This window comes from Juglans microcarpa x Juglans regia, chromosome 5D (genome assembly GCF_004785595.1).
Source record: "Juglans microcarpa x Juglans regia isolate MS1-56 chromosome 5D, Jm3101_v1.0, whole genome shotgun sequence".
Lineage (NCBI taxonomy): Eukaryota > Viridiplantae > Streptophyta > Magnoliopsida > Fagales > Juglandaceae > Juglans > Juglans microcarpa x Juglans regia.
Genome location: NC_054602.1, coordinates 3,309,767 through 3,336,307, shown reverse-complemented (window position 1 = coordinate 3,336,307; position 26,541 = coordinate 3,309,767). Strand labels below are relative to the sequence as shown.

The 26,541-nt window shown below is 36.6% G+C and overlaps 2 protein-coding genes and 1 long non-coding RNA gene across 3 annotated transcripts; 1 reads left to right on the top strand and 2 right to left on the bottom strand.

The window, feature by feature from the left end:
- Positions 1 to 4,529: 4,529 nt before the first annotated feature.
- LOC121265068 (leucine-rich repeat receptor-like tyrosine-protein kinase PXC3) lies at positions 4,530 to 8,945 on the top strand. The gene is made up of 2 exons (XM_041168527.1): positions 4,530 to 7,753; positions 7,908 to 8,945. Exons 1-2 carry the CDS (start codon positions 5,413 to 5,415, stop codon positions 8,225 to 8,227), a joined length of 2,661 nt encoding a protein of 886 aa, XP_041024461.1. The 5' UTR covers positions 4,530 to 5,412; the 3' UTR covers positions 8,228 to 8,945.
- A 551-nt stretch (positions 8,946 to 9,496) lies between these two features.
- On the bottom strand, positions 9,497 to 11,865 carry LOC121265067. The gene is made up of 2 exons (XR_005940604.1): positions 11,580 to 11,865; positions 9,497 to 9,862 (listed from the first exon to the last, which is right to left on the bottom strand). It is a non-coding gene; the product is annotated as an uncharacterized LOC121265067 (long non-coding RNA).
- A 1,445-nt stretch (positions 11,866 to 13,310) lies between these two features.
- On the bottom strand, positions 13,311 to 25,326 carry LOC121265066 (protein SEMI-ROLLED LEAF 2). Its single transcript, XM_041168526.1, is given in 21 exon segments — positions 13,311 to 14,014; positions 14,298 to 14,534; positions 14,666 to 14,791; positions 14,866 to 15,006; positions 15,116 to 15,316; positions 15,602 to 15,702; positions 15,705 to 15,728; positions 16,094 to 16,169; positions 17,156 to 17,305; positions 17,794 to 18,222; positions 18,319 to 18,468; positions 18,687 to 18,979; positions 19,117 to 19,313; positions 19,443 to 19,645; positions 21,218 to 21,265; positions 21,455 to 21,583; positions 21,690 to 21,804; positions 22,013 to 22,128; positions 23,659 to 23,733; positions 24,721 to 25,028; positions 25,223 to 25,326. Coding segments are annotated over 20 exon segments (3,123 nt in total). The 5' UTR covers positions 24,868 to 25,028; positions 25,223 to 25,326; the 3' UTR covers positions 13,311 to 13,849.
- Positions 25,327 to 26,541: the final 1,215 nt, after the last annotated feature.

Sequence of the window (26,541 nt, the reverse complement as noted above, 5' to 3'; positions counted from 1 at the left end):
ATAGTACCATTGCCAGGGCCCAGATCCTCATCATCCTCTCATACTATATTATTTCATTTTCTTTTTACATCTGTCTGTTTGCTTTTCAACTCATTCTAGTAATTTGGTTCAGCCCAATCCTTGGAAGTTTTTGCTTTTGGATTTGATCTATGATCGATACAGGACACAACGAATCGGATCGATGGACTGCCACCTTCTGCGGGCCACTACAGAGAAAGCCTGTATGTATAGTTCTATATATATATATATATATATATATACTCTTATATACTCTCTCGCATTTACAAACAGCCACCACTTACTTCTATTTTTGGAAAATATATCGAACAAAAGAGCAAAATTAGTGCTTACACGGTATAACCTATAAAAGAGCAAAATTATTTTCAAGAACGGGGGCCACTACAAACAGTTCATATACCATGACATGCAGAGCTTCTTGATCAGATGACTATTGATCTAAATGTTGATCAAAATGCCATGTGATTTCCACACGTATCATGATGAAATCCATACAAATGTTGTGTTCAGGAGTGACAGAATGAATGGCACCTAGAGAGTGCGAGGCCCCTTGAATCTTGATGATGCCCCCCAGAGAGATATATAGGTGGGACATGTCATGATACAAGGCTCATGATGCATGTCTAGTAAAGGGAGACCCTCCCTAATCTCAATCAATAATAGAGATTTCACAGGAAAATCCCAAATTGCTTTTCGAGTACCTTCTTTTGTGGTCATATGCCCCACACCCATCACCCCAGCACATGCCATTGGCGGAGTGGAGTCATATCCTTTTGAAAGTGGAAAATTAATACAACCAAGGGCCGGGGTTCTGCCCGGCCTGCCTGTTATCAAGAGAAAATTAATCAACTATACGTACTGTGACTAGATTGGCCGTTCGATTATGGATAATTAAACATGACTAAATACCTGTCCACTCTAGCTAGCTAATATATATAATATGTTTTTTTCCCTACCAGCTACTTGATCATCATGATCATCTCTGGCCTTAATTAATTTGTCTGTTAGTCTTCGGTCTGATCTCAGTCGTTTTCATAGCTCCGCTTCATCTCTCAGTCTAATCTCGATGTTGGGACGTAAACTTTATTATATTAACTTGTTGATATTAGAATCACCAAAGAGACATTTTTTTTTTTTTTTTTTTTAGGCTCAAAGCAGTACTCCAAAAGGCAAAAACTCCCGCGGGATGATGAATATCAGCCCTAGCTAGGTACCTCAACTAGCTCAAGCCTCACACGCACGTATATATTTTCCAATAAACGTACGTACGTCTGTGTAAGATTAAAGAAAGAAATTAAACCTCTATCATCATTACCATACATTCCTTTCCTTTTTATTTAGACTTTTTATTTCTTAACAAACTTTGGATCCAATATTAATATCTCTTATAAGGTACTGTATGGATGCATTTCGAATAATAATAATAATAATAATAATAAATCATTATAATAAAATCATTAAATAGTACTATATATAATTGAATACGGGATGTCTGAATCTATAACATCTTATTAAATCGGAACTACTTCAACAAGGAATTAATGATCCTTTGTTAGATTGCATCGACTCAACATTAAAAGTACTCGAGTAAAACATTTGCTCTTTGATTTTGGGGCGAGGCAAATAATTAATGCGGTACGTAGGTTTTTCAGGCATGCTCACCATTATTTATGTACTGTATAAACCAAGTGAATTCATGCAAAAAAAATATAAAAAAAAAATGGAAATGATTAGAACCTGGCCTTTATATTTTTGTAAAGTGATGCCTGCATGATGGCATTACACGTACGTAAAATGGTAATTATATTTCACAAACTCATTGATTCTTGCACAATTCCCGCCTTGATCTACGTTCTGTCGGTTGTTAATTTGATTAAAGTTGTGATTACCTTAAAGTACTTGGCACTAAGTAAAACAATTAATTCCATATTAACCATTAATTTATATAAGTTTTAAATTTGGTACCAAAGTTGTAAACTAACCCTTTTTCCCCACTGAGAAAAAAAATATATATATCGGTGTGTCAATGATCGAGCAAAATTAAAGGAGCTAGGGCATATATTATATATATATATATATATATATATATATATATATCATCATGATGTTGTCTTTTGTTGATGTTAATGACATGCATGTACCCGAAAGTTATACATTTCTTTTTTCAGGAGAACTGGCGTTAAGTGTTGGTGACTTTCTTAAAATTTGGTCTGTCGTGTCATAACACATATATATATATATATGGTGGAGGTCAGCCTAGCTACTGCATGCATGTCAATCTGTCTGTGACACAGACATGCCCTGTCCCTACTTGTCTGTGAGATGCCACACTCCTTGCCCATTACTAGGGTCGTCCCACATCCCATATGAAATAATTCATCATCTTACGGCCTTCCCTTTGAGTTTTGTTTTGGTTGGCTTGAACGGTGCAAATTAAAGAGACATTGATATCAATCCGCAAATACTTCACAAAGTTAAGAAAGAATACATAGCTTAGAAAAATGAGCTTCTTTTGAAAAGATGTTTTGGTTTTCTGGTACTAAACATGAATTCTTTAGTACTAATTAAAGATGTTATTGACAGTATTCCCCCACCACCCGAAAGACAGAAAAATTTTTTTTAAAAAAAAAAGGTTAAAAGATGGTTCCCCATACAAGTAGGAAAGGAAAATGGCGTAACTTGTAAAATTATCTTTTAGGCCAGCTTTTGGATATAGGATAAGACACTTGAATCATGCTGCATGGTTGCACCTTAAATGAAAAGGTTCAGTGACATTGAAGCAGTTGGCTTTTTGGTCGGGTAAGTTGGTATGAGAACAATTTCAATCTTACTTTTAACATCGTATAGCACAAGGGGAAGCTGATTGGACAAAATGATGGGAAATCATTGCATCTTGAACATCTTCCTGTGCCGTCAATGGTTGAAACAGAGGGGGAGTTCTTACCTTTTTCTTAATTTGGATCATTTTATTATTATTAATTAATTGGATAAATACCACAGACTATACAGACGTCATATATAAGTAATTTGTTTACATTTATACAAAGAAGAGATTTTTCATAAATTTTTAGAACAAACCAATTTTTTTATCATCATTACCGTTTGAGAATCTAATACTCTAATATCGGCTCACAAAAGCAATGTGAAAACGCTTTTGGGTATTTAAAGCAAAGTTTGGGATCATTAATCATCGAGTAATACTACGTAAAGTTATAGAGTACATAAGTGTCGTATAATCATTTTAAAAAAGAGTGAGATATATTATTAAACAATTAATTTTCTTTTCATATAAATATCATATTTATTCATTTTTTTTAAAAATAATTATGTGGTACTTGCACATTTTGACCATTAGCATCGAACTGGATTGCAACTTCTTTCATGATCTCCATAAAGTAGCCGAGAAAATCCATTTAGCAATGTTTAGGGTATAGTGCATTAAGATAAGATAAAGAATTGAATTGAATAATATGAAAAAACAGGCAAATGGAACAATTAGAGGACAGATTTTGCTTTCCAAAGTGAACCTTGAAAACCAGAACATGAATATAAAGACTTAGGTTTCTAGAGTGACAGTACAGGAGTACTCTTTGATCAGATTATAAGATCACCGCCCAATCACAAAAGAGGACAAGGCCCTTGGCCAGACTACTAAACTTTTGTAGTCCCAAAGGTAATTTGTCCTAGCTCCTTTGGGCAGTTGTGACATACTCTCAATCTCCTGATCAATGCATATACGAGTGATAAACATGGAGGACACAGTTTTCCTCCCCATTCTTGGTCTTGGTCCCTTTACTCCTCTGGCTCTGTTCAAAGGGAGGGTCGTTCCCAATGTTTGATTACAGCCCGATATATACCCATTGGGAAGCGTATTATAATATTGGATAATAAGCCTCCCACAGTTACATTTAATCAGATTAAGCTGTTTCATTAGTTAAAATCTGAAATTAATTTACGAATAGGTACTCTTAAGTTTCGCAAATTCTTTTTGAGAAATATGGATAAATCTAATATCTGTATAAAAAAAATCTTTTTTTAATGCCAAACCCTTTTTTTCAAAATAAATAGACTTGCACACCTTACAACTGTATTTAGTATTATTCTTTTTATTAATTGATTCCTCTTTCATGGCTTCACACACACATGTATATATATCTATATATGCAAAAGAAAAATTTCTAGATATTGCATCCTCATTCTACTCTTTTTCTACTGTGATTGGGTGATATCGCCCATCAACCTTAAAATTTTTCTTATAAAAAAAGGATCATCCAAAGTTATGAAATGTGCTACATTTTATATATATAGTGAGATAAGAATATAATAAATTAATTGTAACGTTTTGTTTTAAAACATTTGTTGGTTCCGCTCTCTCCAATTATATTTCTAAATATTAGTAATTCCCTTTTACCCAAAAAAGGAAAAAAAAACAGTGTGCTAACTGCTAAGTTACCCCTAATTAACTTACCGTTTAATATATAAGGCCAAATTAAGTAAGAAAAAAGGTGAGAAAGATCCCCGGATATTTCAGTACATCGTCCAATTAGTAGGTCTGTTGCGCAAAGGTCGTAACAATACCGTCATGCTTGGTACACTGCAGTCTCAGTGGGAGTTTTATTTAGCATTCATGAGCTAAGGTCTGTTCATGAATGCCCGTTTCTAGCTACGTGAGAAGAATCTCATTTCCAACTTTATTCACCCTCCCAAATCTCTTCCCTTTTCAGTTCTCCTCTCTCTTCTTGTCTGTGTAAGAAAAACAAGAACACCTGGGTCCGTGTAGCCTGTGCCAAAGCATTGTTCGCTGTACTCTTTTCCCCTCTCATCTCTCATTACTTTCATTCCCAGAATCATAGCAGCCTTGCCTCTCCAGTCATTTTCTTCTCTGGCACTACGGTCATGTTTTTTTACGACAACAGGATTGGCATTCCGTGATATACCTGTTCTATAATGCCGGTCCTTTTGTAAAACTCTTTTGTTTGTTTCTTCTTGTTTTGTGGTTCTTTGAAGCTTTTCTTTTGATGTGATGAGTCTTCCGGGTTTTGGTCCTCAATCTTGATTTGTACTGATTTCTCCCCCGAAATTAAAGGATTGGTGTCCTCTGCAATTCTGGGTTTCAAGAAATCTAAAATGTGGTTTCTTGAAAAAGTCGACACTTGACGGGGTTTTGGATTTCCGGGCTTTTCTTCTTGGTGGATGCTTTCTGTGGTCTCGCCAGGAGCTCAGAATCTTCATTGAAGTTGGTGATCAAAGTAGCAAGGAAAATGAAATCTGAGAACGAAAAAAGTAATCATAAGAGCAGCGGGATTCTCAATAATTTGGCCTTTTGATCGTTGTTTTGGAGAAAGAAATTTGAGATATTTAACCAGTCACCCGGCAAAAGAAGGCAGCCCACTAATGGCGGTTTTTTTCTTGTTCTCTATTGTTCTTGTTGGGTTTCTATCAAAACCTCAGCTCGTGGGTGCTCAGCTCCGTGATCAAACTACGCTGTTATCCATTAACAAGGAGCTTGGAGTACCAGGTTGGGGAGTCAACTACTCAGCTTACTGCTCTTGGCACGGCATTGGCTGCGGTTCGAACAATTCCATGGTGGAAAGGCTTGATCTTTCTAGTCGGAAACTCCGAGGTAATGCGACTCTAATTTCAGAGCTCAAAGCTTTGAAGTGGCTCGACCTTTCTCATAATGATTTCCATGGATCGCTTCCTTCAGCGTTTGGAAACTTATCTGAGCTAGAATTTCTCGACCTATCATCGAATAAGTTTGGGGGTCTGATTCCTAGAGAATTGGGTGGTCTCAAAAACCTTAGAACATTGAATCTCTCCAATAACTTGCTTGAGGGAGAAATACCTGATGAGCTCCAGAGCCTAGAAAAGTTAGAGGCTTTTCAAATTTCTAGTAATAAACTCAATGGTTCTATACCTATTTGGGTGGGCAATTTGACCAAGTTGAGTATTTTCACAGCCTATGAGAATGATTTAAGGGGCAGAATCCCGGATAATCTAGGTTCAGTTTCAGAACTACAATTGCTGAATCTGCATTCAAATCATCTAGAAGGCCCGATACCTAAGAATATTTTTGTCCTAGGAAAACTGGAAGTTCTGGTTCTGACCCAGAATAAATTGAGCGGTGATCTTCCTGAAGAATTTGGGCACTGCAAAGGCCTTTCTAGTATCCGAATAGGCAACAATGATCTTGTAGGAATCATTCCTAAGTCAATTGGAAATATTAGCAGTCTTGCATACTTTGAAGCAGATTACAACAAGCTCTCTGGTGAGATTGTCCCCGAGTTTGCTCAATGCTCTAATCTCACCCTCCTAAATTTGGCCTTTAACGGGTTTGCTGGAACTATTCCTCCAGAGCTTGGACAGCTCATGAATCTGCAGGAATTGATTCTCTCTGGGAACAGTTTGTTTGGAAATATTCCGATATCAATCCTCGGGTGCAAGAATCTTAACAAGCTTGATCTAAGCAATAATAGATTCAATGGCACTATACCAAATGAAATCTGCAACATGTCAAGATTGCAATTCGTGCACTTGGGTCAGAATTCATTTAAAGGGGAGATACCTCGAGAGATTGGAAACTGTGTGAAACTGCTTGAATTGCAAATGGGTAGCAACTACTTGACTGGAACACTACCTCCTGAGATTGGTCATATAAAAAACTTACAGATAGCATTAAATTTGAGTTTCAATCATCTCTATGGGCCACTGCCTCTCGAGTTAGGGAAACTGGACAAGCTGGTTTCTTTGGATGTCTCTAATAATCGGCTCTCAGGTAATATCCCACCTGCGCTTAAGGGCATGTTGAGCTTAATAGAGGTCAATTTCTCAAATAATCTGTTCACTGGCCCAATACCCAACTTTGTACCATTCCAAAACAGTCCAAATTCAAGCTTTTCAGGGAACGAAGGCCTCTGTGGAGAGCCATTGACCTCTTCATGTGGAAGCTCTCGTGATTCTAACCTTGAGAATTACCATCACAAAGTCTCTTTGAAGATCATACTAGCTGTTTCTGGTTCTGGCTTTGTAGTCTTTGTATCAGTCACTGTAGTTGTTCTGCTGTTTATAATGAGAGAGAGAGAAGAAAAAGCAGCCAAAGCCGCAGGAATTGAAGATGATGTAACCAATAACCGGCCAACAATACTAGCGGGCAATGTGTTCGTTGAGAATCTCAGACAAGCAATCGATCTTGATGCTGTTGTAAAAGCAACTTTAAAGGATTCGAACAAACTCATCAGTGGGACTTTCAGCACAGTTTACAAAGCAGTTATGCCTTCTGGGCTGATTCTGTCAGTAAAGAGACTTAAATCCATGGACAGGACTATCGTTCATCACCAGAACAAGATGATTAGAGAGCTTGAAAGGCTCAGCAAACTGTGTCACGATAATCTGGTGCGACCCATTGGGTTTGTTATTTACGAAGATGTTGCTCTTTTACTCCATCATTACTTGCCGAATGGGACATTAGCCCAGCTTCTTCATGAATCTACCAAGCAACCTGAATATGAACCTGACTGGCCTATACGACTCTCCATTGCGGTTGGAGTGGCGGAAGGGTTGGCTTTCCTCCATCATGTGGCCATTATCCACCTTGATATTTCTTCTGGTAATGTTCTTTTGGATTCTAATTCCAAGCCTTTGGTCGGGGAGATTGAGATATCAAAGCTCTTAGATCCGTCCAGAGGCACCGCAAGTATTAGTGCTGTAGCAGGCTCATTTGGCTATATTCCACCAGGTATCTTTATAGCATTCTGCAGTCAAACTTCAATCAATATACCGTTGATAGCTCTCTGTACACATGCTGTTAGCTCTGACAGTTTTACACAACCTACCCCCTCTCCCATTTTTGATTCCTTTTTTTTTTTTTTTGTGTCTTTTTTGCATTGTAGAATATGCATATACAATGCAAGTTACAGCACCAGGAAATGTGTATAGCTATGGTGTTGTTTTGCTCGAAATCCTTACGACGAGACTACCAGTTGAGGAGGCTTTCGGTGAAGGGGTAGACTTGGTAAAGTGGGTTCATAGCGCTCCACTACGAGGGGAAACCCCAGAGCAGATACTTGATGCAAGGCTTAGTACAGTTTCTTTTAGGTGGAGGAAGGAAATGCTTGCAGCGCTTAAGGTCGCCTTGCTCTGCACTGACAGCACACCAGCCAAGCGGCCTAAAATGAAAAAAGTGGTGGAAATGCTTCAAGAAATAAAGTAGAAGTGACGGGTGGTTTAATGTTGCGATCCTATATATAGAACCTGCCTCTGAAACGGGAAATCCTCATATCTTAAAAGGATAGGAATATTAAATGTTACAGTTCATTTCCGAATTTGTCTTCGACAGGGCAGTGGCATGTCCTCCATGGTTCAGGCTGGTTAGTTGGATCATCTGTCGACTTGTTCTGTATCAGAGAGTTTATAAGAAATGGCAGCATGCAATCTGTTGGAGTTGGAAACAAATTAGGTTGTGGATTGGGCTAATTCTAAACATAAGTCTCACACTAAATGCATTTAAAAATTTGTGATTTTACTCTTTTATTCTTATATTTCATAAAATATGAAATATGAATATAAAAAAAATAAAATCATATATTTTTAAGTGGCATTCAAAGTGTGAGACTTATGTATAGCATGACTCTGTAGATTGATGCAAAGAGAGCCCTCAAAAGAGGAAGGACTAGAGTTTCTGCCATACATTAGGCCCGGAATTAAAGTAATGAAAGTTCAAGATTACAAAATTTGTATGTGGCAGATGCATGTCCAAAGTCGTTACAATTTTATAGTAGTGAAGTTTTACCCATATACTTCTATTATATAATGCCCAACTCCCTACCCTTGTTGGATTCTGCATTTTATTTGCGTGAAAGCATAAGATGGGTTCCCTCTGTTGTTCTGTAAGAAACACGACATATGAAAAGGGAATGGAATTTTTTTTTTTTTTGAAAATACTTTAGCTACAAAGGGATTACACAAAATTAAACCAAATTGATGTGTCTTGATGTAGTACGTCAAATTGTAATGTTAATTTTATTATAAAATAAATCTAACGGATATATGAAACCACATCTATATTATCCTTAGATCGGTTAAGTAAAATAAGTTTAAATATGAAAAGAAACAAATATTATATAAAAACCATAGGATCAAATTTAAGAGCAATGTGAGACAAGTAATTTATTTTTTATTTTTGATAAAAAAAATTATTGAGAGAAGTAAATAGGCACAGTCCAAGTTATACACAGGAAGTATAGAATATTTTATTTTTTAAACCAGAAGCAGATGATTTTACTGTATTTGTAATTTATTACTTTGGGCAAATACGATACGGGCTACATTATAAAGAACTGCGACTAAAGCTTTTATACCGCACTACCAACAAGAAGTAGATTAAATTCTAAAGCCAAACGGGGGGTGTTTGTCAAAGCGAATCCAAACTGTCAAGTGCGATGGCACATGATCCCATAATCAACGAGTGGAAAATGAAATGTTAAGGAATGAATGAGCTACCACTTGGATTAAGTGTTGTACATCAAAGACAATCATATATATATACACACGCGATGATATACAGTTTCCTCACATTCTATACAGATATAGTAAGGCTCACAGCTGCATTAAACACACCCATTACAGAAAAAAAGTACACTAATGAAAGGTCGTGAAAGCCATTATGATCTAAACTAATTAAGTGTAAGATGGGACCTTCGAGACTCAGTGCGGGACTTGACAATGAAATTCTGTCGACTGATAGGATTCATGACCACGGGTGGACCAGCAGCTCGAGGCCATGCCTGGAATTTCCTGTCAGTTTCTTCCCACCATTCCTTGATTGCAACAGTTTTTGGGGTAGTACCTGAATCAGAAAAATCAGCAATGGTATCATAGTATTAAACCACGAGCTGAAAAGCTTCAGGATAGAAACCATAACGTGAAGGACTGCAGCTTCTTGTAGTCCTGTTGTACTTAATATGTTAATTTTGGCATCACATGAAGGGCTTCTCATTTGTATCAGTGGAGCCAGTCAAAAAACTAAATCTCCTCTTGTCATGCTCCCCTTTCAATCTGATCTCGTCCTTAAAATATGTCACTTTGTTACCTTTCTTTATTTTACAGAGTCTTTTAGATTGCAATGTTAACCATTTCCTCACCTTCTACTGATTTCTCTTATCTAAAGCCCATGTACTAGGGCAGTTCCTTTTTCAGGGAAATTCTATTATTCAACAGGGAGGAGAAATAAATGGAGGGGAAAAACTTGCCTCCAAATATCTTCCTGTCACCAATATAATGGTCACATGCAAATGCAATTGCAAATGATCCCAAAACAGCAGGTATAGTGAGTGTACTTGACTGCCATGTTCAAACTTCATCCGAGAAAAAGAACCCAATGTCAGAGGAGACACCTAAAGCTGATATGCCTTTTCATTTCAATAAAAAATGAGTGCACAATCAACCAGAAAAAGAACCTACAGTCATTTTGGTCCACATATCTACCACGTCTTCGACTATATGAGTGTATACTTTTTTTCGATAAGTTTTTTCTTTTCCAATTCTTGTTCGTTAAGGGAAACAACCAGAAGCAATACCCTCTGACTTACTGGTCACGTTTCTAGGAACTCAGTAACGTGACCAGTTGTTCAAGCTCGAGATAATTTATGATTTGGGGAGACCTGAGAAGTACTCTGAACAGAACAAATTGAACAATGATATGGAATATGAAGATATTCCCCATGCATATTAAGTCCCTTTTAGAAAATCATAATGAGCTTGAACTAAAGGTGGCAAATTATATTCCTAGTATACCAATCTATAAACATAAAAGAACTCCTTGCAATCAAGTGAATCAATGGGAGCACCAGTCTCCTTGACTTGTTTATACCTGAGCATCTAGAATATCAGACAATATTAAAGCATTTCCCTGGTGGTCCATCCTGATCATCAAAATCCTGCATTATTTGTTCAAAATCCCGCATTTTATAATCCCTAATACTCAAGTTCATCCACATGCCCCAATTCATACATACATTAATAATCACAGCCATCATTCCCAACGAGAGTTTAGAGTAACTCCTCTAAACCTTCCTCGGCTACTGAATGCCCATACCTTTGACAAGTAAACCTCCCTAAAACTTGATAATTAACCCTAAATATCATGTCTTCCAAACAATTTCTACCAATTAAGTTCAATTGCATCCACTGCACAAATTGTTTTTTTCCACTTTTCTCTTCCCTCTAGTTTCCTGTTTTTCCCTTTCCCTTCAACCGATCCACTTGTGTTAGAACACAAATTCGATTAAAAAAAAAAAAAGGGGTAAACTGAGCCAAGGCAAAAATATCTGAGACTCCCATGTTTACAACGAGCTTGTATATTTCTCAGAACCCAACATCAAAAACAGAGCCTTCATAAGTTCCAGCTCTTCCAGGTTTTGTTTCCCTAATATTTTCTTAGCAGCCGAACAAAACTTGAGACAAGCCTAGTGGTCAAACAAATTGGAACCCTAGGAAGTTTCTTATAGTTAATCTTCCCAACAACTTCAGCAAGAATAAAAACCCAAAGAGAGAGAACAAGTCACCTGGAAGGAATTGGAGAGCTAGCTCGGATCGGTGGGGCTGATCATACACGGCACGCTTCGATGATTCCTCTCGAAGTTGAAGGCCAATTCATTTCAAACAAATAAGCCAGACCGCGAAAAAAGAGCACGCGCACACAAAGGTGCGTGGTACAAGTGGAACGGCGGCGCCTTACAAAGACCGGTTACTCCAAACTCCGAAGTCTCAACAACGGTTACTCCAAATCTACGTTTGATTTTTTAAGATGTTTGATGAATGTTAAAAATAATATTTTTTTACTATGATATATTATTATGAAATAATCTTGAGAGAAGTTACTATTTGAGAGTAGCTATTTTACACATCTTATATGGCATCATCCCAACCATCCATCTGGGAAGAAGAAATTAGTGAATTGTAGTGTGTACATTGTGTGCACCACTATAGTAGATGCTATATAGCACTTCTCTATTATTAAAAATTACTAATTTTTTAATAAGTAGCTGCGGCTGCCAACTTAAATATTTTCGAAAGTTGAAATCTATTTGCAGTTGCGGCTGCCACCATGCGGAGGAGCCACAGACGGCCCAAATCAGACTGTCGGCAATGTTTAAGTGGAAAGATCATCTGGCCACTACGGGCGCCCTGATGGCAGCACTCTAGTTGGGTTTCCCTATGGCAGAGTGCATGGCAAGCACGGGTGACACGACTTGGGACAACGGTGACCCTGGGGTGGTTATCGACAGTGACTTATTTTTTTAATATTTTTGTTTGAATATATTTTTTTTTATGCTTAAGATCATCTTTGACTGAGAGAGGTGATTTCACCTCCAATGCCAATGATATTTGAAGTAGGGTTGCGCAGAAATTCAAAAATTCGATTTTAAATTAAGTTTTGTTTTAATTTTGACAAAACGGAGTTGAAGTTATTTTTTTTTTTATAATTTTTTAGTGGGAGCCAAAGGTGTCGCTAGACTGACTTCGATTTTGATCTAATCAGACTCCAACTTTATGCTCTGATTCTAATTTGATTCAACTTTATGCTTCGACTTCGATATTGCACATATGATTAAAATATGTATTTATTTATATATTTATTATAGATACTAATATAGTTATATAGTTATGTAACTATAACTTATATAATTAAATACAATAATATATTAGAATGAGCTAATTATTATAAAATAATATATTTATACTATACTATAAATAGACTAATGATATTCACGTTGCAGGGTCATTAGTTATTACATTTATTGGTTTGGTTGCCAAGATGAGATGAGACTTTTCTTACCAAGTTAATCATCATTTCATCTCATATAATTATTATAATTTTCTTAAATTTTTACACAAAATATAATAAATAATTCAATTTTTTCAATCTCAAAATAAAAATAATATTATAATAATATTTTATTTAACTTTTAATTTTTATTTCATCTTATCTGTATAATCAAACGAGGCAAGTTCTACGAAATGTTGCACACTGTTATTAATTTCCCCCTTCGAAAATACCAGGAGACATGTTTATTGGTTTTTCAATCACCCTTTTTTTTTTCCTTAAATTAGGAATCCTTTTTTATTTTTTGTTATTATTTTTTTATTTTTTTGTCTCTAGCCATCACTCACACATACACAATCATGATGAGGATAACATGATGCTCAAATGCATTCATTACGAAGTAAATATTTTCTTTTTCTTTTTCTTTTCAACAATGGTAAGAGTGATAATCGGAAATACTCAAGTGCACTATAGCTCAAATATTACAATCCAATTGCATAACCTTTTCATCCTTGCTTTTTTAAGAACAATTGAAGCAAGAGTTTGTAAAAGATGGGTCTTTTTTCCCAAAAGCATAGGATCTATGATCAATCCCGAAATTTACATATACCTCCATTAGAGATTTAGAATGACAAAAAAACAAAAAAAACACATTAATGTTCCTTTCCACATTGAAAGAATCTAACTTGGAATGGGAACCTCTGAACCATTGGCTTGGAACTCTGCACAACTAGAGGGACAAGCAAATACGACCACCTTATCTTTAATGCGGTCATCTCCAAAATAAAACGAAAAAGAATAAAACAATTGGATATGCAAAGGTAACAAACTCGTCCGATGTTTATTGCTCCGCGACTGCAACGTACTGTGAAGAAGGCACATTATACTCAGTATTAAAAGCTGGATGCTCGTAGCCATGGAGCCTTGGAACTTTAAGATCAAGAGCTCACTTGGGTTGTGCTACTTTCACATCTAGACCACTATAAATGTCTTCACAGTTCTAGACAATCAACAGCCAGCAGCTTTAAGAAAGTGGTCGTATGGACTTGCTGCTGGTAATCTGAAGAAGTGAGGATGACGCTGGTGCTCTGTTGCACAAGGCAGTGGAACAGGGGCGGGAAATGGTCCGCATGAATTCGCAGTGAAGTTTTGGTCAAGGAAAGGATTCACAGCCTGCATTTTCATTTGAGTTCACAATATTAGCAGATTCGTAAAAATCCTTGTGGATACTGATAGCAATGTTATAAAAGATGAAGGTGCAACACGTTGCATTAGAGACTCTAGACAAATGCATGCACCTTTTTAGAACAGATTATATTTGTAAACAAATAGGAATCTAGAAGACTACGCTATATATACTACACAACTTGATCGCGCTAGAGATGCGCATGGTACATATGAGTATATACCACGCAAGTATGAAATCATTTTTCAGTTTTCTAGAGTGAGAAGCTACCACATTGGAACCCATGTCAACATGGGGATAGGATGCCATCTTCTTCACCTCAGGATCATGATTGTTTAGAGTTAAGCTCTTCCTACTTTCCTGTATCTGTTGTGCAATCATCACATTAGACATCTTCTGCTGCTTTCCCATGAGTAGTGTCTCGCAATGATGGGCCATTTCCTTGTAAGGCACATCCGGTGCATTTGTGACAGAAATTCGTCCAACTTGATGTGCTGTCTCCAAGACCTGTGCATATAAAGCACACTATAAATAATTATGTAGCAAGAAATCCATCATTCTAAAACTAAATATCCTATATGGTGGTACTTTTAAAAGAAGTAAACACAAAATAAGAGAGCATGAAATGGCTAACGTACTGATTCTAGAAGTTGATTGACACTCAGAAGGTTGGGGATTTCCAAGGCCAACTCTGAATTATGTTTCGTTTGACTTTCAAATGAATCTGCTAGTGAATCATCCTCTGTTGAAAATACTGGAGCAACCTGCAAGACAACAATAATGTCATGCAAGTCCCAACCGTTAACAGACATACGCAGAAGACATGCACGATATTTACCCCCTTAAGAGATTCATTGTTTTCTAAATCAACCTGACAAATTTTATACGAACTGCCCATGAACAACTGGCTTCCCAGCGGACACACATCATCAGGTACGAATTCATTCAGCAGCTGTTCCCTTATAGTGGACAATTCAGACTGCAAAAATGCCAAAATTATTTTACAGCAGAATATAACAAGAAAATTAATTCTTTTAATCAGTGAAAAGCAGTCCGAGATGCTTAAACAATTTGTATAAAAGATTTACTTCTGAAAAATTCTCCAAGCACTTTAAAACCTCCGAAACAAAGAACTCCCTAGTTTGATCTTTGGTTGTCCCTATTTCCAAAAGAGATTTTGAAGCTGAAGTATCATCCTCTTCGGATCCATAAACATTTGTAAGATGGCTGGATCCTGTTTTGACAGCCTGTAACTTACAATCTTCCACCAATTGTAGGAACGGATCAACCTGATTCAAGTAATAATATTAAGAGAGACATTACAAAAGTTTGACTGAAGATAAGTTTAAACGACATCTGACATGGCAGAAGCCATAGATTCGTATATACCATTCATGTGCTTGATATTCATCAGCAATGACTCGTATATACCATCTCATAAAATGTACAATTGACCTCAAGCATATGAACAAGATGAAGGATACAGTGAGTCATTGTTCATGTCCAAGAGGAAGAAGAATGCCGATAAGGTACTACCAACGATCACAACTTCATTAGCAATGACTCATACCTACCCTTTCATTTGAAAGTGCAGCCTTGGCACCATGAACAAGTGGAAGAATATTGTATGCTTTTGACAAAAAGAGAATCATTGAAGTTGCCAAGGTAAAGAGGATCTGCAACGTGAAGGTGGCAGTGACCCTGCAATAGAAGTAGGAATACGGTTGAGCTGAAGAGCTGAAATCTCATTAACAGGAAATCAGGGTGGTTCATTCTTTGCTTCATGACTATGAAAGAAACTGACAAGAATAGCGAAATTTGAACAAAGTACAAGCCAAAATTCCCAATCATTTAAAATAAAAAGTCCAATAACTTTTTAAAGTTTAAATGTTCCAATTCTTGCATATCTGCATCTACCACTAGCATTGGCATAGCTTGTTACTCTGATCTCCCCATATTATGCACCCGGTTCAAAACATCACAAGAGCATGCAATGATGTAAAGCCCAGACCTAGTCCATCTAGTCGTATGGTATTGAAATAAATATAAAAACTTTGAGAACTGACCTCCTTCATGAAGAGAAATGTTTCGCAAGGAAAATGCTAGCTGAAAACTTTGAACTAGAACCTCATTACTGGAATTCTGCAAGACAAGATAAAATATAATTGAATGAAAAAAATATACAGCTCATAAAAACAAAATATATATCAAATGAGGCCAAAGAGAAGGTTCTCATCAACAGTCTTTTATTATTTGAATCTATGCGACCAGAACAAAACCAACGAACTATTTAAGGCTCAAAGTTCATGAATGGTAGTTATAATTTCTAAGTTATATTCCATGGAAACTTAGTAAGCTAAAGGGACCATTGAAGCTGTAGAGTGCAATTAAACAGTGCCTACACATCGAAAATTGCATTTAGCAGCATCTATTGATGATGAAACATACTTTCTAGCAGTACGTAAGCAAAATCCCAAGTAAGGCTTTGAAGTAAACAAATCCCAGCTAATAGAGGATTTTTGGATTTTTTTTTTTCAAGAAAAAAAAAAATTAACTCAAGGGCAAATCCTTTGTCGTTAATTGTACAAAATGAGTTTACCTCTCATTCTACTGGGCATTTGGACTTGACATATTCTTGACAAGATTAAAGCTACTTTCACAAAGTGTTTTGAGGTTCCTGGCCACTTGTCCAGAAGTTTATGAAGATTAATTGACCCTATTAATGGATTAATTTCCAAAACATATAATTAACAATAATACTAAACAACACTGAGATATATTGTGCCTCAGATCCCCATATTAAAGTCATTCCTAGCTACAGATAATTTTAAGCTGGCTTCCTTGTTTAACATAATGATCAATTAGGTTGCATCAGTGTGCCCAGGTTGTGAGGAACACAGAAACATGTGAAGCACTACCAAAATTCTTTTTTTGATCGGTAAACAATATTTTATTGACCAAAAGAATAGGCAAGAGCCCAAGTATACCGGAAGCACTACCGCATTAAAATCCAAACATGCTATTAACAGGGAATATATTATACGAGAAGTAGTATCTAAAGAAAAGAACCTGATAAAAAACATAAGAGGAAAAACATAAAATATGTTCAATAATATTCTGGCAATTACCTTGGTCCGAGAGAACAGTGATACCAGACTGTATGTATGAGCAATTGCTTCATAGTTATCAGGTGTATTTGCAGGAGACACGGACTGAGCCCAAATTGATGAAAGCAACAGAGTAATCTGGTGGCTACTCAGCCTGAGGAAATTAGGCTCCTGAGGTTCAACATAGATAAAAACTTTCAATGGTGATTGATGGTGGACCAAATTAAGAGCACTTTTTGAGAACTTATAAATGATAGAATTGAACATTTGGATCTTTCAATTACAGAGGGGCCTGGATATAGATTAAGGCCTGCAATTCGCCTGAGTCCAATCCAAGCCCAGTACCCTTGATTGCAGATATTTAAATCCTGGGCCCCTGGTCCAGCCAAATTTTTAGTTCGCCAATAAATGATGGGGTATCTTTTAGGTAGAAGAGTTGAATTGGTGCTATAAAATTCTACATACGCACTTTAAAGGAGACTGCCTTCTACTTCTACGTGTCGTCCGACATAAAACACTAGTCACCCTTAAAAGCAATAATAACTATGATGTGACTAGATGGGCAAACCAGGAACAGGCCTAAAGTAGCGAGCCCTATGATGTAATGGATATGGACATCTGCGATGGTGAAGAAATTGCATAAAAGAAAGAAAACTTACAATTTCTTTATTTGAACTGATCACAGTATTTCCATCAGTCGTCAAGGCTACAGAGGGACTTCTCATACTATACACCATACCATATGATGACGTCAATCTATCTTCCATCCCATTATTAATACTGCTTGATTCCTCCTCACTAACATCATTTTCTTTACTCCCTTGATAAGTATTTTCCCTTGAATAAAACATCTCCTTCCTTAGCTTCTCAAAAAGAGCTGCTGAAGAAGAAAAGACAGAGACAGTTCTTGAGAGCGTCCGTGGAAGATCAGATGCTTTCTTTGAGTTGGGAATAGAGGAGGATGGACGAGGGAAAACTGAAGATGGCACAAGAACAACAGAAAAAATGCGATGGGCTCCGATTCGCGTTTCATGGTCTGGATGAACCATAGCCAAGAGTAACTGATGAAACAAAGCCTCAGGGAAGGCCTAGGGACAGCAAGAAATTTTCAATTCAAAATTAGATTTAAAACTAAGAGTAGCTGAAAATGAAATTGACACAAAAGAATAGGTTCTGCTTCCTGCCTTATTTTGATATGACAAATTGGGTAAGGAGGCTACAATTTGAGCAGTACGATAAACAGCTGAGATTGTAGTTCTGGCTATAACTGTAATAGTGGAGATGTTCTCCAACATCACTGCCATCACCTCAAGAATTGAGCCTGCTTCTCCAACCTGTTGGTCAATTGCAACTCAGTTTTATTTGAAAAATCCAACAATGATAGCAGATGTCAACAAAATAGACAGACAACTTAGGTAGAGCCATTAAAGCATTTGAATGGGACGAAAGAAACAAAAAAAAAAAATCATGAAAAGACAGCTGTGGCCAAGTTCTGATAACCATAAATTTTCCATGCTAGATCAATTCAAGAGCTATTGGACATTTCTACCACCTTATGTGATAACTGCACAAGGCATTCATCCACGGCTTCCCCAAAACTTCTATTCCATTTTATGACGTCAGCTCCCAGACTTGCATCATCAAGTGAGAAGTGTATGCTCTTCCGCAGATGCCTCATGACATCACTTAATGCACCAACTATTGCCATAGAAGGCTCGACCTTGGCATCTTGAGCAAGGGAGGTGGTAACCCGAACAATGTCAAGTTGCATGTCGGGTTGTTTAAGGACATTTTTATGATCAAGATGCTTAATTAATACGGAAAGCAAGAAATGTGTATTTTGCCCTGCAAAAGGTACACAGAAGAACAGATGTTAATCATCAAAGTACAGCTGAAATATGGAGGGGTAGGGGAGCAGCATAAATGGTTAAAAACAATGGTATAGAACCTCAAAATGCTAAATAAGTTGAGATAATAACTACCAGAGTTATCCATTAAAAATTGCATGTCCTTTAGGACTGGGAAGGCAGGACCGTGCTCAGGAGACCACAAGTTCCCTGTATCAAAGTATCGGAACAAAGATTCCAGAACACGCCGCATGGTTGTAGCCTCCTTGGCGAGCTTGGCCATATTATACAGGCTGACTCTGGACCAAAAGCAAGGGTTCTTGGCATCTTCCCTGGGGAAGAACCCAAGAAAAATCATTGACAGGTCAAGGATTAAACACACGAAAAGTCATTGACATGTGAAGGATTAAACACACAAAAAATCATTGACAGGTGAAAGATTAAACACCAAAAAAAATTACATTGTTACATTTACTCCGCCCTTATCGTTCACAATTGTCTGCCAAGAAGGAACACTTGCTGTGACATCAACTGAAGGAGAGACATGACCTTCATTTTTTAGCACTTCTTGCACCCAGCGATTCTGAGGACCTTCCTTGTCATGGTCCATGTTCTCCAACTTTTTAGTGCAGCCTCCATAGTTTTCCAAGACCACTGAAACAACCTGTTTTTATTGAATATAGAAAGAACAAAAAACGCCAAAAGATCACATAGGTTGTTAACTAGAATTTAGTCCTTAAACAGTAATAAATAAAAGCAGATTCACTTGCACAAACTTATGAGCTATATTTAAGTGTAATCTTCTTATTTTACATCGTCATAATATATATTGGGAGACAAGTCAACCAGTCTAGAGTTAAGCTCTCACAACATGTTCATATTCTCTCATCTTTGGTCATAAACATCATGTTGTGTCAAAGCACCAATACAGAACCCTAACCCTAAATTCCTAGCCACCATATCAGACATCGTATGGACCATATGGACTAGAAGGCTCACTGATATGGTCCTTGTTTTCATCTTCTGCGCCCCGGTAGGTTTTGAATTTTAAAGTCTTTTCATGTGCCAAAACCCTATTTTTTCAGTTCTCAAACAGCATTTGATCTCATCCGATCTATTTTTTTGTCAACGTGTGGATTTTCAGCAGGCTTTTGTGATCTTAGTGAGTTTTGTTTTGATGTTGTGGAAACTGGGTTTGTGTATTGTTATTGTTGGCATTTGTCCGAGTCATTTGGCTATATTATTCCAATACTCGAGCAAATTTGTTAGGTGATTTAGGATGGATAACAATCAGTTAAATGTTTGAGTGCTAATGGTTTGAGTTGAGGCTTGTTAAATTACTGTCTAAGTTTTTTTTATTGGATAATTTTTCTATGGGTTGTATTTGTGATATCATGATGGATGAGTCCGGTACCCTTCTTTCAGCAGCTGCTAAAGTTGGCATGCAAAAGATTACTGTCATGTTGAGTGGATCAATTGTCTCCCGTGGGCTCATCAGTTGAATCTAATGGCAAAATCTCTTCTACAGGAATAAGGATTTGCTAGAGGTATGTGTTCAAAGATGTTTTGTGATAACCAATCTGCTATTTACATTGCAAGCAATCCTATTTTTCATGAGAACAAGGGACACTTAGATGAGCTGTCACTTCCACAATCTTGATCACAGATGGAGGTATCTTCCAGAATAATCAAGATTCATAGTATACATAAAGCCTATAGAGTTCTATGGGAGGTACAGATTTTTCAAGGAGGATACGAGAAAACCACTATGAAAATGGCTGAGTAATTCAACATATAATAGGCTGCAAAACAGAAGCAGGACACCAAGAGTAGGACAGCAGTTAGAGAAGTTTGTAAGATTTTTCCGTAGTTGGACTCCTATCTTATTGGACAAATTTCAGGGCAATTAACATAGCAGATTCCCAATCAATACAAACTAGAATGCTTATGTTTGTATATAGCAAAATAATTTAGTACTCATCATTCCTCTTAGGGCCACTGTTCTCTCTCTCTCTCTCTCTCTCTCTCTCCACCTTCCTTTTCTATTCTGATTAAAAAGCAAGATAAGTTATATTTTGTAAGATTTTTTTCAAGAAAATAACTTCCACATCTAGTGTCTGAAATTAAACTCGGTTTGGGAAGCATATGGAGTAACTTTAAAACCATGAAACTGCTCCGTGCAATTCGAAGTTTTTTTCTATTGATTAACAAGATTAACAAGTATGGATCTGCTTACATTATCAAACTCGGCGGAAATGTGAGAGTATTTGCCCATAAACCAAACCTACAGAGAAAATAGATTATAAAATTCCTCTGAAAATATAATATATAAAATCTAGGGAAAATATACTCCTTTTTTTACTGATAAAAAAATATACTAATTTATAAAAGGAAAAACAAAAAGTTGAAACAAAAGATATGGTTACGTGATCATCACAATCTTGTGGTTAAAAATACAAGAATAATAGAATACCATTGAAGAGAGGGCTTGGAGACCAGCTGAGCGTAGGCTTTGTTCCCTTTCATCCTCTCCCACTTCTTGAGCCAATTGAATCAATTTTGGAATAAATCCTTCTAAGTTAAACATATAAGTTCCATCAATCTGCTAAAATAAAATGAGTTTGAAGTTTCAGTAGGCAGAAACCTGATCTCGGAAAATGAATCAAAGTTGAAGATTTTATTAACGGACCTTGGTCCAGGGAACTAACCTGATTATTTACAAAGTCAAAAAGAGTATGGCATCCTATAATTCGCATTTCATCTTGCCGTGTTTGATCCAGCAGAGCTTGCATGATGCTTAGTAAGCTACTTGCAAACAGTGGCCTGTGAAATTGTCAACCAGTGAGTCTACTTTTCAGGTAGTCTCGTAATTTCAAAATATTGACCATTTCCTTTATAATTTACTTTCAACCAAACCATTCCAACATATTTGTCAAAAAAAAAAAAAAACCATTCCAACATAAATTTACTAGTTCCAATATGTGTGTGTGTGTGTGTGTAAATATAACAAAAGTTGGAAGGATAAACTCACATTTGCTCCTTGCAAGAAACCAACAATTTTCTGTAAATACACATCACAATTTTCACGGATTGAAAATTCTCATTTCTCAATTCCTTGTAACACCTTTGCTCAAGAGAACTTGTAATCTGATCACCGAATTTGCAAATTTCATTAACAAAGCAAAAAACTTCAACTAATTGAAAGAAGACTAGCTTTTCTTGAAAAAGCTTCCAAGCATGTAAACAGATAAACTCTGAAACTTTTTTTTTAACATTTTGCTTACATCATCCCTAGATTGATTTTTATTTCACATTAACATAAAATTCTATTACTTATTAAACAAACGTGAAATTTTATTAGATTGGCATGCAACTCACCATAGTACTTGGACCCATAACCTTACCCACCACCCCATCCTTATGGGGGGGAATGGAAGCGCCATTTGACCCTAGAGGCCATAGAAAACATAAATTTCCCTACACATTTGGTGCCCCAGAAAAGCTTGAATCACCAGCGGCAACAACAGAAAACACGAGAGAATGGTACAAGGATTTAACTATTTGATGGTCTCACTGTATGGCAATGAGGTATCCAATCTGAAATATTTTAGACCTACATATACTTGATCAGATCTCCACCTCAGTATTAGTCATGCCACATATATCTCACTCGGATGCAACAGGATGATACTTTAATAAATTCTTCTCTGTAGGACCATCATCGATACCTTAAAGTTTCTCCTATTAGAATGGATGTCTTCCTTTTTTTTTTTATTGTCACCGGATGTCCGAGAACAAAGTCCCGATTAATCCCAGGGGTGCACAGGCCCTCAGTAAGGAGTTTTCCGTAAATGCACATCGGGTAATTCAAGGGAAAGTTCCCCCTAGTATGATGGCCTCTAGAAATTGTTTGCACCCAAAAAGATTAGAACCGTAAAATTACTTCCGAAGTTTTTTTTTTTTTTTTTTTATAAGTAAATTACTTGCCAAAGTTTTCTAACGTGATGTTAGCGCCTTCAACAACCATCACATACACTTCTAAGAAATTCCACCTCATTGGATATGTGTGCATGTATAACGTCAATCAAACAGTCCATTTAGCATTAAAACACCAGCTATCAGGGGATGATTAGCCTCTTGATAAAATTAGATCATATTGAAGGACTTTGGGATGAATTTTGGTTTTTATTGACCTTCCACAACAAGTTCTATGGCGATCCATTCGGCAGCATCAGTTCAAAGTAAAATAACCATAGACCTTACAATTCTGTAAAGTGTGTTGGACGCCTATCAAAAGTTAATTTCTTGCTCTTTGAAAGGGCTGCGGCTTACTTTTTACATAGATGAGGGAGTCTTTTTAGCCAGCACCTATCAAAAGTTAATTTCTTGCTGCCTCACTAGAGAGTTTATATTCTATGATAAGTTCCCTAGAGAATAATCAAATCAAGATGTTGGGTGAGAAAAGTGGCAACAAAGCTTATGAATATTATCTCCATGAACCACAATAATATTAATTAAAATATATGAGTGAATTGATCATACCCAAGGGAAATAACTCTTGGAGAACCTTTTCAACTACTCTTAAGATAATAAGGCTTTGTACCAGCCAGTTTGAACACCAGTTAATTTCGGCTATAGCACGATATAGACACAATGCTTTGCATAAACTAACATTACCTTTGGGATGCGCAGAGGATTTTTGGCAGCATATTCACAAAGTTTTCCTATCTTCCGATCATTTGGTCCTTCTTCCTACCAAATATAAAGAACGGATCTTCATATAAAAATATACAGAAAAAAATAGAAAACAAAAAAATATTACACAATCGAATGCGAAAGATAAATATTACTATTTCTGAAAATTTTACTCAAGCTACAAGAGAACCATGCTTATAGAAGAAAATTTTGTTTCTTTTTCCTCTGTTTTGACAGCTAATATGTAATGTTTTAGAAAGAGGAGAACTCTCACGTACACTATACAGGAAACCATTTTTTTCATTCTAGATGTATCTCTTGTTTTTCTTTCTTTTTATAACAAGACAAACGTTTAAACGAGAAGAGAGGAAAGATAGACGGCAGAGGATATTTTTATGTTATTAGAGTACAAATAATTGCAAAAAATTAAAAAAGTTATTACAGAGTATACAGAAACAAAAACTTGAGGGTGCTAATTATTACTAAAGTTCTTTACTGATCAAAGAAAAAAAAAAACTGAGGGTGCTAACTGAGAAAGCAATAAAAAAAGATGAAAGTAGACAGCCTGTATTGGGTAACCTATGACATAAACCACCCACAGATTGCTTATCTATCGTAATGAAGAGTGAGAGAAATAGAAAACAAACTATCTGTGCAGATCAGAAGGGTCAGAAAATAAAACCGTCAACATGGGAAAAATGCCACAAAACCAATTGGAACAATTCAGATTCTAGAATTGTCAAATCACCATATGTATTCCTCCGAAAGGAACTAGATTTTCACTGAATTGCATTGCACTACATTAAAAAGCATTACTTTGCCTAGTGCTAATAACTGGGAAAATGCGTGTCTCAAACACATCAACGAATAGACTACTACGTGAACAGGTGAAACTTTTAACATATTAATCACCATCTCAATAAAAGCAGCCAACACCAATGACAACTAACAATTAACAAGCAACAGTCACCTTCATAGTCCTTCTCCGACATAATCAAATATAGCAAGTTTATTTGAAATTAGAGACAACCCAGAAACACTGACCTGATTACGAGGAAAAATATCGGCGATGAGCTTCTTGTACCTCTTTACAGGCTGTCTAGACCTCGCCCGCAACGCCGGGCAAAAGAAGCAAAGACTACCGCATGCTGGCAAAACTTGCCGCGAAATCACACCCGATACAACGCTCATTTCTCAGATTCCGAACGTATAAAATCTCAAAGAATTCAACTTGGCCTCAAATCTTTGCTTTCTTTCCCTTCTAAATCAATCAACAATCCGGATTTTCGGTGCCAAAGAAGGGAAAGAAAGGGTTACACACAAATGAGGGAACCCCCAAACCAATGGCCAGCCTGTAACTCAGAATGTGGTTAAACCATGAGCAATGAGCTCCAAATATATTAAAGACCAATCCAAAACAATGTAAAAAAGAAAACCTTTACAAAATTAAAGAAAATGGGTCGTGAGAAAATTACAGGAATGAATCAAATCTTGGCAATTCAGATAAAATTGTATTGAGCTTTTGATTGAATTAAGATTGGATTACCTCGAATCGATGCCTGAAAGACCAGGCCAGAGGCTGGAAATCCCTCTAAGCTCTGTAAACAAAATACCGGAATCCCAGCGTATCCTACCGCTATTATTATTTATTAATGCTCGTTCTCTCTCTCTCTCTCTCTCTCTCTCTCTCTCTCTCTCTCTCTCTCTCTGCCTCTTTTTTTCCCTTCCTTTTTTGTTCAGTTAAATGTGGGAGAGAATACAATTCCGGTGGCCTGCCAAGAATGATTGAAAATGTCCGCACGTTAAACGGTATTATACGTGCGGGTCCCAAAGAGCATGAACGTTGTAAAAACCGACATATGGCCTGTCCCGGGGACCCGGGGTATGTTCCCCTGGTTGGAGAGGTAATCTGAGCCGTTAGATCTGTGGAGCTCACCATGACCTGGCAGGTGAAGTTTTGGAACTTAAGACGTGCTGTCTCGACAGTTGAAGTTAAGGAGCCTCCGTCTGGTCTCCAGCATTTCATTCGAACAAAACCAATTAATCACATATAAGATTTAATTTATAATAAAAATAATTTTATAATTTTAAAAAAAATTTGTAAATTTATTTTTATAAAAAAATTTTGAGTCTAAAATAGTTTTTTTAATGATACTGGCTTTTACTCACCATAATTTTTTTTTTCCCAATTTTCCAATCAAAACAGATAAAGGGGTGACGAAAGGTTACACATTGTAACTAAATATTAATTAATTGAACTTTCACCCAGCGGAAGTTTATACCGTTAAAAATTGGGTAGATATTAAAAAATAAATAGATACAAATGCATAAAATTATAGATATTATCGTTTTTTTTTTTTTTTTAATTGAAGGTGAGTCAAACTTGGCATAATTTTGACAGTTACCTGAAGCACGGAAATTATAGATGGTCTCTCGCCATCCAAACAAGAGTTTTGATAACGTGCATCTTTAATCCTTGTGTTTTATTCCCACTAATCGAAGTTGCTTAAACTTTGGACAATGTCTGTAGATATTCTTTTCGGCTCTAGTTTTTTTAACACTTTAACTAGTGCTAATAATTAAAAGCAACACCAGCTAACTCGAAAGGAAAAAAGATTACTTTGGAGTCTTGGGCCCTATGCCAGCTATTGCAACCTCCACAACTCAATGGCGCATGCTAGGGATAAAAAAAAAAAATTTCCGATAAACCGGTAAATCGGATTAGACTGAACCGAACCGAATCGGTGGGTTTAATTTGACATCGGTTCTATTTTTCTTAAAATCAATCAAAATCAATCCGGTTTCGATTTTCTTTTTTCTAACACCAGACCGGAATCGTTCATATATATATTAATTTCTTATATT